Below are 16709 nucleotides of genomic sequence, written 5' to 3' on the forward strand. Positions count from 1 at the left end.
AAAAAAAAAACTTTAAAAATAAACGACAGCAGTGGATCTGTGGATAATAAATTAATACCGCGACAATAAAAGATAGCTCCGGTGTAACGAGTAAAACGTATCCCATCCAGACGCATTTACAGTCGGCCATTATGTGCACAATGCGATAGCGCGTCGGAAATCGATTCTTTCGACTTTCGTCCCGGGCGATAGAAGCGGCGATCGCACAAAGTGCGTGACCGTGTATAGGTGTAATCCCGCAGTTACGAGTTCTCGCGCCGCGCGCGGTGCAGGAAGCACCGAGATTCCCCTACGTTCCTATGTCGAATCGGTGAGTGTCGATCGATCGGCGCGGTCGGGCACCGTGCAAGTCGGATAACCGTCAATTTGCAAAAGGGGTGTAAGACGGACGTCGAGGCCGAGACGAAACGTCGAGGCTCGATTCAACGCAGCGCACGGCGATCAACCCGGTACGAAGGAAGAGTGCCGGGCACATGCCCGTCTCTTTCATTTTCAAGTTCGAAGAACCGTCGAGATAGCGTAATCGATGCTGTCGGACGATCGAATCGAAATCGGCGGCTGCCAGTAGCGTCTCGTAATGATAGACGAGGACGACGGGCACTTCCCCCTCCCCCCCCCGCCTCCCCAATCCCCGATCCGATGTAACGAAGTAATTCGATCGTGTCACGAAATCCGCTTCGAGTATTTTGTTACGCTCGCCATTCCTTTCGCGGCCCGACACAGCTGCTCTCGGCAATTTTCGATACGTTTTCTCGCTGACGCGAACGATGCAACGACGAGTGCGACAAGTTTGTCATCTTATCCCGACATTATAAAGTTCTCAAACGAGGCAGCGTAATCTTAGAATCACATAATTTGATCAGTTAAAGGTTAATTCGTTTGTGTCAGATCAATGAAATCGATGTAATATCGCAATTTTACATGCGCATGCACGCTAAAAATTTATCGAATGATTAACGAGCGTTTATATCCCTTTCGACGGGACAGCGACATTACAAATTGATGCGAAAGCACTTTATTTTAATCGGCGATCGACGCTTTCTGTGTCCGATACGAAAGGTGTAGAGCGGAAGGCGAGAGGGGGATGGCAGGAGCGAGGAGGGGATGAGGGGGGGGGGAGGGCAGAGGATGTTATTCAGAAGCGATAAAATCGTCGTAGTGCATGTAATGACAAACACATGCGTTCTCACCCCGATCCCCTGCCTCCGGGGTGATGGCGGCATAGGTTGCCCTATCGGGTCGGATCTATATAACGCGGCATATGTTTAGGTCATTAATTAGCATCTGGGGCCAATTAAAATAATTACGAATTCGACGGTAAAATATCGCTACGGGCAACGCGGTCTTAAGAGCTCTCTCTCTCTCTCTCTCTCTCTCTCTCTCTCTCTCTCGGCTACGGCGGCGAATGATTCGGTACCTTATATGGCATACACGCAACAGAACCGAACCACGTCAGTTTTTACAGACATCCGTCATGTTGAAGGCGATCGATTGTTCTACGAAACTATAACGGGGATACTTATATTGCCGCTATAGGATAATAATGTAAAGTTGCCCGCGCGCTAACGTTGCACGACCAATTTAGTATTCCCGATATAATATCGCGATCTCGTTATTAATATCATTATTAGGCGTTTCGACTCTTAGCAACGGCTACTCGTAAAGATTTTGGAAAAAGTTTCTATTTAACTTATAACTGTAATATTATTACGATATAATATGGAACAATATTATTCGAGCAAATGTTAAACGTCGAGAAAAAATATATCTCTGCTGCAATTTAATTTATATTCATATCGTTTTTCATTAAAGCGAAAACATTAGAGCGTATCGCACGATGCGATTCTTATATTACGCTTTTTGCAAAAGTGCGTTTCGTCTCATTTCCGGCAATGGAGAAATGTAGTGGTAGGAAATATAAATTAGCCGTACATCGTAATGCGGTTTAATTACAAATTATCGCCGTTCGCGCTTATTTGCGATGGTTGAATATTTAGTGTAATATAATAACGCGATGCCCATCGACGCGATACGCGTTTTTCGATGCTACAAATCATCGTTGTCGGAATCTTTTGCGCTTGAATCACGCGTTACGACGCTCGATCGCATTCGGGACGTTTGAAGAAAACCATTATCCTCCAACGACTTCCGCTGTTAATATAACGATCGTTCTGAGCGGGAGGACGATCGTTATCGGCGATCCTCTCTCGAGTCTCTCTCTGTCTCGCTGCGCCGCGAGTCCTCGGAATCTCCAGTCCCCGCATCGTTTCCTGACGTATGTCCACGTGACAAATACGCAGGATGTGCCACCAGACGGCAGCTATCGATACGCATCCGCTATTAGAACAGCCGTATATTACGGCTCGGATATGTATTTATGCTTCCCGTATCATTTCGCAATTATCGATAACATCGTCAAGGCTTTTTGCAGGAAACAATGGGTCATTACTTGCCTGCTGTAGCCTGGTGCCTCTGTATTTCTCCTTCTCCTCTCTCCTTGTCACCGAGATACTGGCCGCGCAGCACGCTCTCGTCTCGTCCTCGCTTCTTCCGTCCGATCGCGACACCATATGTGTATCTCGCGAGACGTCACACATATTCATGCAGATCGATACACGCCGCGATGCCGCTACTCGGCGATATTCGTGTTTACATAAACTGAAAAAGAAATCCAATAAGTAAGAAGAGTCGCCCGATTGAGATATCATTGGCTTTTATTTACACTGATTTTTCACGCTTCGAGCAATCAATGCCAAATTTTCCGATACTAACAATTCTATTTTCAGTAATTGTGCACTCTCTCTCTCTCTCTCTCTCTCTCTCTCTCTCTCTCTCTCTCTCTCTCTCTCTCTCTTTCTCTTTCTGTCTCTTTCATATATATATATATCTTTCATTCTAAATTAATACTATCATACATTAACCTGAATAACCCACTTTCTTTATCTACATCGCTAAATTCTAATCGAGATTATTAATATACGTAATTCGGACTTACGAAAGAGAATTGATTTCGCTTCACACGGTTCTCACCGAACTTTCGTGAAAAAAGCACGTACACCATGATGATGACGTCGTCTGTGCTCTTAGTCTCGAATTAAATCTGCTTACCATAGAATAAGATATAATTACGCGCGCGAAGCGAAACGTACTTATGTTTCGGCGAGAAGAAGTATCATTAATATATCGATTAATCACCGATTACACCGACAAATTGTTGATTCACGTCGCGACACGGGCGATGTAGGACGCGTACGTTATAACTTGTTTGAATTACTAACGGTCGCGAGTCCCTTCCTGAGCGCCCTCTATCGGACTGTCGCGAAGACGGCGAGAAAAGTGCGAAGAAGAGACCATAGATGTATGTACAAGTGTAATAGATCGGCGTACTTATCCTAATCGCATGTGGCGCGTGCGTACGGACGTTGGAGAAGGAGTTTTTATCTCTGTTCAAGTATTGCATTAGAGCGAGAGAAAGAGAATAGGCGAAACTATTCTCCTCTTTCTAAATCGCGCACAGCATTTACGAACGGAACGCGCGGCATTACTACGTCTATGGAAGAGAGGAGGCGCTACTGAATCGAGTCGAGTTACTTTGAAAGCTGCTATAGTTTATGTCCAAGTGCGGGAGAAGAAGCGTGGGACAATGTTTGTTAGATACATGACGGAGAGAAGTTTAAAAAGGTAATCATCCCCTCTCTGTACTTTTAACGTTAGCGATACTATCTTTATTTTCGTGTCAACGAAAACTTTGCTCGTTTTTTCGAGCGAAAGCTTCGATTTCGCGTCATGTGTCTCCTCTCTTAAAACAGTCGTCTGTGCTTTACGGTCGCGGTAACATCAACGGTAAAGAGGTAACGTCGCGGCAGGCGTCGCGATTGGCATGCTAATTAACGAGCGCTTTGCCACAGATCTAGCAAAGGCAGATGCAGTCGCCGAAAGTATTTCGTCGTTAACGGTCTCTCTTCGCGAGAGACAGAGAGAGAGGGAAAGAGAGAGTTACATCTTCGTCGCGCTTGTCAGCGCGTCGTGCTTTTACACGCCGATATGCACGAGCGGTTTCAACAGAAAGGTACGCCATGACACACGAGGCTAATTATTATGACTGGCACATTATACAGCGACAACTGTGTTTGAATTACGTACGTCAATTAACAGAGAAACATATAAACATATATTGACAGCGATATATACAATATTTCTAGTTGCTACTGTAATTATTAACCACGTGTAATATTGTACTTGCTACATGGAATTAAGAGAAAGGCAATTTTCGATTACGTACAAGCTAATCATGTCCCCTATGGGGAGGGGGAGTGATTTGATATACATACATAAACCTTTTCAAATTTCGGTTTCAGAATTAAAGAATTACATTACGGAGAGCGGCGGAGTATGCGCATTACAATGTTCGGGATCTAAGAAACTGCGACGCCAGCTCGCTATTTCCTGCGCTGAGAATATCAAAGCGATCTCGCATGACGGCTCGGCGGGCCGCCGTTTCTATTTTTGCCAGCTTTTCGTAGCCGCGAAATTAGGTGCAGCCGGCGAGAATTGATTGATTTCGCGTCGCACGGCTCCGCAACGGTAATTTAACGATCGGGACCGCCGTGAAAAATTTCCATACAGCGCAAACCGTCTGTATCGTTAATTCCGACTTGCGTCGTAGAATTAAACCGCGTGTATAATAGCGTGAATTACAAAATATTATACGTCTCTGTTATCAGTTATTATTATTGGATCGAAGACAGCGAGAGAGATTTTTCGCTCGTCGGTTAATTAATCTTGAAACTAGTTCACCGAACGTCGGCGATGGAAAGAATTTACATCGCAACTTATAGCAATATAATTTATTAAGAGTATCATGCCAATATATTGCTCATTTATATCGCACGATATGGATGGCGCGACACGAATCAGTACTGCGTTTAACATAATACAATCTCGGTCTTTCGCGTACTTGATTAGATCGACGAGAGAATTAAAAACGCGAATACGAGTTCTCGTCAAGCGAATCGTGCTGATATAAATTGCGAATGTTAACGCTTGTGAGACACTCATTATCCTCTCTCTTTCTCGTTTCAGAGAGCGACTTCGGCGGAGAAAGAAATAGCCGCACTGAAAGAACAGCTCGCCGCAACGAATGACAGCAATTCCAAGACTGAGGGACACCACGTGTCCCAGCCTCCGCAGGGAAGCGATCAACAGCAGGTACACGATGCCAGTAATCCCAGAAGGACGCCGAACAGCAACCTCGAGCAGGAACTGCAGGCCAAAGACAAAGAGGTGAGTTGGATCAAACTTGAACCCTTTTCCTAAAATGTTGCTCTCTCGTATAATACCATACGAAAATGGTTGTAATCTCAGAGGAGTCCTAGAGAACTTCTCTTTATATATATATTGTTAATATATTATCTTATTCTTTCTTATTTTTAATAAAATATTGAGAAATATATATTAACGCAGTAAAAGGTATTCAACCGTTTAAATTGTCTCTAAAAAAAAAATATATATATATATAAACATACATATTTATATATCTTTTTTATGAATTTGTTTTCTTTATTAGTAAACGCGCGTATACAATATATATAGATAATAAAATAGTACACAATGGCGTACAAGCGAGGCAGATTCTCACGGCTTACGAAAGGATTGATAAATCGAACATTCGTTGACGAGCGGTCGCGCGGCTTAACCAACTCGGGGTTGTAACGTGCAAAACCACCGCGTGTACGTTAGCGCGATTTCCGCGTGCAGACACGCGTGAGCCGCGGCATGTCGAAGTGAATGACTAACGTTGCTTACTCGCGTTCGATATCCGTATTCGGTGGTTTATTGTTCCCCCTTCCTTCTTCATTCGCCCGCACCATTCTGTTCCACGCAATCACGTTCGTATACCGCATGCACGCCTGACACTCATCCCTTTATAACTGGCTGTTGTCATCGCGCAGACACCTTCAAATTTCGATCAAATTTTTTAATCGATCATTGCAAGATTATAGATTGGAAATTTTGGCAGATTTTTTGAAAGCTAATTTATTGATATTTTAATATGAAATTAAATGTGGAAGAACGTTTTAGCATCGTAACAAGTAGCAATCAATTAATTGTCATATTTCATAGATAATGAGATGACGCAGAAAAAAAGTAATTATATTTATCTTAATATAGATAGAAGTTTTATTAATAATAAAAGTGTAATCGATATCTTTGTCTCGTGTATTACATTTAGAAAATTATTTCATTATATTATTATTAAAGGAAATATTATATGTATAAAAGAATTTTATTTACTATTTTAAAAATTGTGCGCGCGAATATCATATCGGTTGATAACAAGTATACGTAATATTTGTTATATAATAATATTGCAATCTCTCTCGAGTTATTTTTTTGTGCATTATTTCCATATAATTTTGCGCTTATGTCTCGCACATCATATATATTTATAAAGTAGACCTATATATATATGAATTATAGAGAAAGGGGTAGTTGTGTAGATTTCGCATGGCGAATCGCATTTAATAGTAGCAACATGATTGGCGTACGAACGGCAGATAATGAATTCGGTTGAAGCCGTTTCACAACTCTCGCGTGGCATTTTTTCCGCGAAAGATACACGATCGGGACCTAGATTCGCGATAAACGTTTCAAATTACTCACTCTTGTGGAACCACGCAAACCCTACGCTCGTGGCTACACGAGTAACGAACGATAGCCTGATCGGCTATCGAAATAGATAACGAAGTCAATTTGGAAAAGCGTATAAGGGCCGGAGATCGAGCCGTATCCCTTTCTCTCTCCCCCTCTCTCTCTCTCTCTCTCTCTCTCTCTCTCTCTCTCTCTCTTTTCGTAGCGCGCTCTTGTTGTCCATTAACGTGGTCGCGCCCGGTTGAATAGATGCGTCCCAATATATATTTAGTAACGGCATGTCGGGACTTTCGGGTACGGTTGCTCGTTTGGATCGTTAAAACGCCGGAATGCGACGGCGGATTTTTTATTACGATTCGCCGGTTCGCGGTTTTCTTCGGAATCCCGCGCGCGATAACATTATCGTATATTTATCGGGAGGGTAAATAACCCAGGGAAGGGACCGGCGCAAAAATAGCCGCGAACCGTCTCCGAGAAACTGCGCGAACTGCGCTCTCCTCGCAGCATCCGTCCGTTGCAACGCCGAGCTGCGATGCGCAGCTGCCGCGCGACGCGGATGAATGGAGATAATGACGGTCATCCCTCACTTTTACCGCCGAATATTTGGCCTAATAAACTACGGTCGTCTCGTGAGACAAGTGATTCCGTCGCGTTTTGTCTTGTCTAGGAATGGGCGGTGTCGCCGTCGCGTCGCGAGGTATGCCGAGTACGCTTCTCACAGATGTGCAATCAAAGTGGATTAATTGCATGTACATAATCGCGTGAAAATGTATTCAGTGCGTAGAAAGTACTGCACCTACGTATGTATCCGGCATACACAAGCCATCATTAAATAAGATTTACATAATTTGTGGATATATTTTTAGGAGATTTATTATTATTTCTAAAATTATTAATTATAAAAAAAATGTGCATATGTGTTGTTAATAAATAATAACAAATCTAAAAATGATAATGATTTATTAATGCTACGAAAAAAGAATGTCTTTTTTTACACGTACATCAAGGCACAGAAGAAGGATCCGCGCTATATAGATTAAACTGCCAATTGAACAAGGTACGCAGAGCTAGCTAGAAGTCGATAAATCTTCGAGAGGTAATACAGAATACGAATTATCCGCCGCTACTCGAAGCCTTTTTTCTCCCGGAAGTGGTCAGGAAGAGCCTAAGTGGTAGTTGCACCCTTTAGTGCCGTGCACTTTGCGTGGTTTACGAAGCGGCGTGCAAGGAGATCGAGCCCGTAAAAATCTTGCGGTAAAGGAAAAGGAGTACGGCACGGGGGGTGGAAACGGGAGGAGGGGGGGGAGAGGTAGAAGGGAGAAGAAAGCGTAACCTGTTAAGGGTGTATAATGCGAGAGGGGTGAAAACTGTGGCGCGAGCGAAGGGCGGGGGCGGGTGTACACGAGCCTTTAAACAAAGCCAAAAACACTTAAAGCGGCGCGCGCGTCAGAAAGGAGTGATAAAAACGCCGCTAAGAGTTCAATAAGTATCCTCCTTAGAGCCAATAACAACCACTCCTCCTTTTCTGTCGCCTTCAAACCATCGTCCGCCCTTCCTCTGTACCTCCATCTCCGCGCGAGGAAAATCGTTTGTTTCGAAGCCTTCGAGCCCGTTGTAATCCCGGAGCCGATAATCTCCGATCCCGTCCCTCCTCTTGTCGACGTCGTATCCTTGGTCCTTGTTCGTCCGTCCTCTTGTCCTCGGAGGGGGATGGGAGAGAGTGAAAAGGGGATGGCGGGCGTTCTGTTCTCACCGACGTCTTTTAACGGATAAGAATTTGTTCCACGGACAATGTCTTTATTGAGAAGCCATCGCGCGCCGTAGAGCGCCGGAATGATTTTTATTATTCGTCGATTAAAGAGAGGTAATGGAAGTTTCTCTCAAGTCCCTCCCGTACAACAGGATGATTTAAGGACGATAATGAGGAGTAAATAATGCGATAGTGTCTCCGAAAGAGGAACGGGATATCTCGGAGAGGGAGGGATTGTCGCGCGATACTCGGGAATACGTTCATGAATTATGGAGACTTTGGAAGTACGTTATGACGGATCGATAATTATCAGACGCGTATGTGTCGATGTATACGATGTAACTATGGATCTTCATTACTCCGCTAATAGTTCTAGATGTCCGACTCGCGTCATTTGACTGAATATGAAAAATTATGCAAATAAAACGCGAATCTCATGGTTTCTTAAAGCGTTTCGTAGTACGTACTATGTATTACGAATAATATATGAACTATTTAAGCGATGTGTATGTGTTTCCTAATATAATATATCTCGAACCACAGATCTTAGAGAAACGTGTTCGTAAATACGTACTTCATTTCCACGTAACCGCTTTGATTAGTGACACGCGCGCTTTCCAGTATATTAATAATATTCTCATCACTTGATATCGGTGGCGCAATCTAGATATTTCTCTTATTGCAAAAAACATCATGAAACAAGACAAGTAGTATCAGCTATCTTTCTTTCGACTGATAAGAATTATCATTTTATGTACTTATTACTTATCAATCGACTTTGCGACTTTGATCAACAAGTTTTTACATCATTAAAGTCTAAATTGCCTCTCGACAACCTTGAATAATTAATCTCGAGCTAAAGATCCTTTTCGTGTACTTTTCTAGATTAAAGAAAAATTCTGCTCTCGATTATGATTACGGCGATTGGAAATTTTGATGATGGTTACTTCGTTCGCGAGTAGCATGCATACGGCGTCCCGTTATGCCTTTCGCGTAAATATATATTATCCGCCCACGAAACGAAGTGGCGATAATTTGCGAATGCAGCCGTCGTTCGTGTCCCGCGGCTCATTATCTCAACGCTTTAGAGCCATCGTTGTCGTATACAAGTCGTAGCTTCGGCCGTACCATCGGCCGAATGCTCTATCACGGCACGCCTGTAATTTCAACAAGACATTGTGAACGATCCTCGCTGTCTCCGCGACACCCTGTCCGTCACCCCCGAAGACAGGCTCGCGTTTCGCGTATTTAAATCGTGCGCTCCGAGAAGCGCCCCGTTCGCCATTCCGCAAATAAATCACTCTTGTCGCGCGTCTGAATCACGGATTCGTGGCGAGCGGCACGAGGACGTTGCCAGAAAACGCGGAGATTTCTTTATTTTCGGCGCCGGTTCCGTTAGGTCTGCGTGTCACTCGCACGTGATCTACCGAATCTACGGAACGTTTGAACGTCAAATTTAAATTCGATACAGGCGGATACGGAGTTGTTCCCGCAGTGTATTATTAGTCGGAGGGAATCGCAAGAGGGGAGAAGAGAGAGAGAGAGAGAGAAACGCTTTTTTTTCCCCGGATAGGATATGGCCAGATGTTAAAATCGTCGCAACCGCGTAACTTCCTATAAACATGGCAATAATAAAAATTGGCGCGATGGATAAAGCGACGCGATAAGCGCGCTCGTCCGCGATTCATCGTTTCCGCTTCCTGTCGCGTAATCACGCGACGAACGGTATCGAATCGATGTAGGACGAGCGTGCTCGATTCGATGCCACGGTAGCAGACGTTTGCGAATCCTCGATTAGGTTCCTCAACAAAGTGAGGCTCTAGCAATGTTTGCTTTACTTAAACTGTCACGATAACGATGGCGTTGGTACATCTCTGCCAATTTTTAGATCGTAAGACAGGAGATTTTGTCGAGTGTTCGTAGAACGTCTTTTCAACACACGCGTATAATTATTAACGAGTATGTACACAAAGTACTTGAAATGTCTCATCTAGATTTATCTCCCAATACGAACAACGGCTGAACAATAAATTGCAGTAGCGGAAATGTTCTCAATGTTTAGTCTTTGAGTTCCATCAACATTGGTGTCTTCTCGCCTCTGTTGCTGGAGGAATTGGATATAGTGGCAATAATAATATACGCATTGCCGAGGTGGCAGAGAGCCTTCGGGCCTTTGTGTAGCTTGCATCGCGGTGACAAATTGAATTCGTCACGGCTGCAGTTCTAAATCCTCGCTATTTTGTTGCTGTACTTATCTTCGGCATTTTGCCGCGTCGACCGCTCGTCTTGTCTCCCGCAGCTGCTTGATCTTAATTAAACGCCAGAATCTGGTAGCTTTAAAACTTGTAATAGATATTTATTTATCTTTAACGCTCCACGCATCGTAGGCCTTCTGTCGTATTTGCATCAAATTATCATGCTTATGCTTTACCAACGAATAATAAAGAGAATCTCTGAGTATTTTGTTGACATTTTTCGTCAAATTGCGATAAAAGCCAAATGATACAAGTCGTCTCAAAATGATTGATTGTATAAAATTTTAATATTAAAAGACATAGAAATTTTACATGATACATGATAAAAATATTTCTTCATATTATTTACAAATAATAATTTTAAATTGCGGGAAATGCGATTATCAGATAACTGTGTAACACGTGTTTAATTTGCATTTATTGTAAATGGAAATTATTAATTATTCGATCTATCTGTCATCGATTCTCAAATATTTCACCGATTATCTCGGGATAACGCGAACGTGATGCATGTAGGTGATTGACAGTGATTGCTGCCAAAAGGCATGATGGAAACTCAGTCAATTGATCGTTGTAGCGCACAAAATTGATTCATTTTCATATTATCGGCGTAATTATATCAGAAAGTATAATGGTCCTTCGGATATCTATCAATTCATTAACAACATTACCGTATGTAATAATAATGACGATAATAACACCGCGAAACCCACGCGATTTTATGTCTCCGAAAATTGTATCGCAAATGAATCTTTAACGACTTCGGCGAAATTCAGAATTATTTTATTTCGAATCGTCTTCTTTCGACTCTCGCGAGGTGCTTAAGGGACGACAAAGAAAAGCGAATAGAGGGAAGAAGAGAGCGAGAAGAAGAAGTGTAGAACTTCTGGCAGCGTGGCGAGATGAAAGAGACACCGTGCTACTCGTGCCAAGGCAAATACACTCGGCGAGTGTTTCAAAACACGTTGGCTAATGTACCGAGCGCGGTAGATCGAAAAATAACCGAGTGCGTTATCCGCGCTCCTTCTCCTTCTCATATCCTATTCTCGCGTATCGTCCTACGAAGTGAGATTATCACGGGAACAAACGTACGATCTGTCGTTTCGTGCAAAAGGCAGGCTATCTCTCTGTCTCGTAATATCCTTCTGTAAAGTTGCACCAAAATACTCATTCGCAATAGATAGAATGTCTTGCTAGGATAAATGCATAGCAATTCAGACATAACTTTTGAATGTATAAAAATTTTTTTTTATTTGTCAATTACGTGTATAAATCAATATAGCTCGACTTTCAAAAATCCACCAGCTTCTCACTTTTTCTTTGATAAATAAAAGTGCAATCGACGATCTGTGAAATACCGAATACTTTATTGTTTTGTACTTTCGGTGTGACTGCAATGATGATAACAGACGAATCTCTAATGATGGAATTTCATTTTCTCTTTCGCCGTGTGTTTTAGTGATGATTTAAAATTATGCGTAAAATTTACAAAAATTTGTTTTTATAACGACAATTAACCTACCAGAAAGTCTCGCTAGTTATGATTTAAATATGTTTGTGATATTGCTGACGTAAGTATTGCACGTAGATTGTTAGAACTATGTTTTTTTCTTCAATATTATGCTGTACAATTTATATATCTATACTTTTTATATAATTTCTATATTTAGTATTAAATATATTATTTATACTGCACTAAAATAAAAATTAAATTCTAACTTAATAATTATACTACTCTCCTCTCTTCGTCTCTCTCTCTCTCTCTCTTTTTTTTTTTTTTTAAAGATTACATGTATTTCTAAAATTATATACTTACATTAAAATAAATCTTGTTAGATAAGATAGATTCGTATTAACCAATTGGTACTTTCTGTGCATCGCAATTTACAATCAACGATGATCACGTAGCGATATGAATCGAGGAACGAGATATCGGTAACGGCCGCCATATTGGTAACGCCGATGATAGGCCCGTAAGTATATCCATAACGATATTACCATATTTGCCCTGATAGGAAGATTTGCTGATAATTAGCGCGATAAGGAGCAATCGACTGCGCAACACATGGCGATACGGCGCGACAAACAATTGGATCGCGCGGCTCGGACGAAACGACAAATTTTATCGTGCCTCCGGCACAGTGATTACGTGTCTATATGTATACACTGTATATATAACGGATATATAGCGTATAACGGCACACTTATCCGTGAAGTATCCGCGGCGCCATGCGCCATAAAACAGATTAGACTTACGTTGAATTGACAGACCGATCGGTGGGCGGAGAAACTAGAATCTTTATGATTATATAAGCATTCCTAAGTAAGATTTTAATTATGAGTCATATGGCACATTTTTAAGATTATATTTAGCGATACAGGTTTTTGACACGTAAAACGAGAATGACACATGAAAAATTATTTCACGCGTTCAAGCCGTGTGTTCCTTTTTATCTAAAAAAATAATAAATTAAGTTATCGATATGTACACAAAATTTATAATCTTTGTACTTTAATTAAATTTATTTATTTACTATTTTACTTTATGTATTTTAATTGATACATTTCAATATATTTTTTTAATCGACTTCTCCGCAAATGTTTATTCATTTGCAGAAAATAATCTAACACATTTTTATACGTATGTATATGAAATCTTTGGAAAAAATTAATACATAATTCCCATATGACTTTGCATATTGCATACCAATGCAATACGGAATATAGAAATTTTTCTAGACATTACTTTTGCGTATGTTTCATCTGAAATCCACCTTGCAGTATTTGCGAAAAAGAATTCGCGATATTGAGGGTTCCGACTCGAGGATACCAACTGGCTGGTGAAACACGGGACGGGAGGGAGGGAGGTCGTCTGGCAAAAACCTGGGAATATTTGCACTCGAGTGAAAATGACGTGGGTTGGAAGTGCAACGAGTGCCTACCGGCTTCTCCATGTTAGTCTGTTCGAGACGTCAGGGGCAGCCAATATTATATCGTTAGATGTAACTCATTTCGTAAGTTTCTCAAGTAGTACAAAATATAAAAACTCGCGATATGTAATCTGTCACGATCAATCCCTTTTTTAAAACAAAAGCTCTTCTCTCTATCATTGTTTTGTCTCTCTTTTTTTTTCATTCGTCTTCAGTTCCTAGATCTGATTGACAGCTCTCAATTTTATCACTATTGCCGGCATCGATGTTTCGAATATATTTATAATTTAGACGTCAGATTTATAATTCAACGTCATTTCGGGAGATTTCTTAGTAGCATCTTAAATTGCTGTTGACATCATTTACATCAACCGATAACGGTACGTCAACTTGATTACGCGCAAGCATATATCCCGGTGCATTAGCGTTGCGGTATGTCTTGAAGGCGAATTATTCATAGGCAACGGTCCTCGATCTATATCACCTAACTCACCGGTACAATCAGGAACGGCCGCGTTTTCGCTCGAGTTGTGCGTATGTATACGCGATAAAGGAAAAAAGAGGGAGAGGAAAGACGACCCCGCATGCTCCATCATCGTCGGCTGAAACATTAATTAGAAAATCTGAATAATTAGGAACTAACTTTTGCGCGACGTGTAAAACTCATCCCCTCTCGCCTCACTCGCTCCATCCTCCATCCGTGCATGAACACACGTGTGCGGGTGCGTGGTTGCGTCTGTTCCGTAGTCTACTGTCGGTGGGAGTTCGCTTTCCTCTCTGAGGTCCGCCGACCTCAGCGACGATGTAAGGGGGAAGAGGAAAGAGCGAACGGCGTGGAGTCTCACCCTTCTGCGCCTCTCTTTTACCCTTAGCTTTTTAAAAAAGGTTCTCCAGTTCGAACCGATCGATCGACCTCATACTCACCTCCACATTGAGATGCGTATCTGGTCACGGGGTCCGCTGATTGTATCGTAATTACGGTTTTAAATATACTTCATCGAGCACGCGAGCTTACGAAGTCGGCGATGGGGGTTGTGGTGGTCGGCGCTGGAATAAGGTGGAGGTAAAAGGAGACAGTTAATGCCCGTGCCCTTCGATTTAACGTCACGAGCGCGCCCGAGGTGTATTGCAGGCAGCACGCTCTCGGGCGGGAGGGTGGCGGGAGAGGGGGAGGGAAGAAACCGGGATGGCTGGCGGTCGGCTGGGTGGTTGATGGGGTGGCAGCCTGCTGCTCGGCCACCTCATCGGTAGGCAATCTTTTCTTATCGGGTCACAGGAGATTTATAGAAACGAGCCGCGATGGCGTATTGTCATGACTTGGCCCCGTGCACGTGAAGTCGATCTGGAACGCGATATGTGTGAGTGTATATGTGTGTGTGTGTGTGTATATATATGCTATCGAATTTATGTGTGTCGGTACGGCGGAAAGTAGGTACCAGATGGAATTATTACTCACAACCGTGACTAAGCCGGGCTTGAGAATTACGTGCTCGATCCGCAAAGACGATACACTGCGAAATATATACCGGTCTCTATTGCGCCGATTAAAGGATTGTGAAGTTCTCGATCGTTTGCGCCGTTGAATTATTACTGCACGCGGCGTACATAGTTCCGGCCAGTCGAACTTGATGTATGGAGACTTTCTTGCGCTACATGCCGCTTTCTATGCAACAATCCTAAATTGATCGTGCTTATTATCGAACAACGTAGAAAATGTTTCATTACTACGAATATTACTGCAAGGATCTGATAATGAGATAAGCTATGTTTAATAACAATCACAGAGAAATTTGATTTACTTTATCTTCATTTTTATTTACTCCGATTTTTGTTTTTATTAATTAACTTTAGCTTACGATATTATTAGAATATCTGTATAAATGTGATTAATTCTCTGTTTTCTAAATTATACTTTGAAAACTTTAAAAAATATTTAATATATAAAATAACAATTATATGAATATAAAAAAGGGACACAGTTATAATAAAACTGATATATGACTTGAAATCTATATACATATATTGAGCAATAGTATTTCTGAAATTTTGATTTGCGGCAAATTACGGAAATTGAACATTCAAGAATTTTCGGTAAAGAAAATTATTCATCTTTACGGACGTAGTTAAATTCGTTTTTCCACTGTCTTCTTTCCATCGACTATTCCCCATTGGTCAGCCGGCTATCATCCGTATCTTCCAATCCCACCGAAGAAGATAATACCGAAAGAATGAAGCTCCTGTCGGCGTCCCGAACGCGCGTTCGCGTACACGAAACGGAAGAGAGTACCGGCAGAAAAACGGTGGTGTCTCTCGAAATTAATTCTTTTTTTCTCCGGGAGATAAAAACCTAACGAAGCCGCGCGCGCGAGCTTTATTACGCGAAAGCGAACGACGGAAGGGAGGTATATGCGGACGGAAAGAGACGTAGGTGGAGACTCCGGGAGTGAGAAAGAACGGGAGATGAGAGCGGGAGAGAGCGGGGAAGAGATACGGGGACACTCGCGGGGAGAGGGATTGATATAGGTGGTTCTGGTGGCGATGGCGATAGGACGAAGGATGGACGCGGGGGTGCTGGAGGAGTAGCATGGGGCGGCCGGGGGCAGAGGAGGGTGCGGCCGAGACACAAATACGCTGAAAATTAGATTCATAACTTTTCTGCTGCGCTTTCGCGGCGGAACGACTAAAGGCTGCCCGGGCTAGTTAAAAATTCCGTGTGCCCGCGAATATCAGTCCCTATCTCCTCCTCTTCCTTCTACCCTTGCTTCTCATCCTCATCCTCTACCGCTTGCCTTCTCTCCGTATATGTATGTGTATGTATATATATATATATATAAAATCCCACCTCCACCGTACATGCAAGAGGTGGTGAACTACCTTCCTGCACCGACACCCTCCTTCTCGCCCTTCTTCTCCTACTCCTACCCTTTCCCCCTCCCCCCGTCTCTCCTACGGTTCGCGCGCACATTTTATATCCTATCTATATCTTTCTCCACCTACAACCTACACGCCTCCATCGTCCAGACGGACGACGGGAATTATCTCCGTTTTTCCGCAAATGCGATTAACCAGAAACGTCGTTCAGCAAGCCCTCCGGGCCCTCTCGAGCGGCAGGAATATCCTTCC

General features: G+C 42.6%; 1 protein-coding gene and 1 long non-coding RNA gene across 8 annotated transcripts in view; one reads left to right on the forward strand and one right to left on the reverse strand.

Moving 5' to 3' along the window:
• Positions 1-3270, reverse strand: part of LOC138933533 (uncharacterized) — a 314831-nt gene extending 311561 nt beyond the window's left edge. The window contains exons 1-3 of one of the 2 annotated variants that reach the window (XR_011446980.1): positions 3196-3248; positions 2996-3100; positions 2454-2658 (exon numbers count right to left, since the gene is read on the reverse strand). This is a non-coding gene — a long non-coding RNA (uncharacterized lncRNA). Of the gene's footprint in view, positions 1-2453; positions 2659-2995 lie in introns of both variants that reach the window. The other variant, XR_011446979.1, reaches the window with a different exon arrangement.
• Cut (homeobox protein, cut) overlaps positions 1-16709 on the forward strand; it is a 138322-nt gene that overhangs the window by 65613 nt on the left and 56000 nt on the right. For 4 of the 6 annotated variants that reach the window (XM_070296307.1, XM_070296309.1, XM_070296310.1 and 1 more), the window contains exons 1-2: positions 3866-4069; positions 5083-5283. In XM_070296307.1, coding sequence (XP_070152408.1) covers positions 3881-4069; positions 5083-5283 — 390 coding nt within the window. In that variant the 5' untranslated portion in view covers positions 3866-3880. Of the gene's footprint in view, positions 1-3865; positions 4070-5082; positions 5284-16709 lie in introns of those variants that run through there. The other 2 variants (XM_070296311.1, XM_070296313.1) reach the window with 1 other exon arrangement.

The sequence above is a fragment of the Polyergus mexicanus genome, unplaced genomic scaffold, assembly GCF_030449975.1.
Source record: "Polyergus mexicanus isolate NDT 795.1 unplaced genomic scaffold, iyPolMexi1.0 SCAF_5, whole genome shotgun sequence".
Taxonomy (NCBI): Eukaryota; Metazoa; Arthropoda; class Insecta; order Hymenoptera; family Formicidae; genus Polyergus; species Polyergus mexicanus.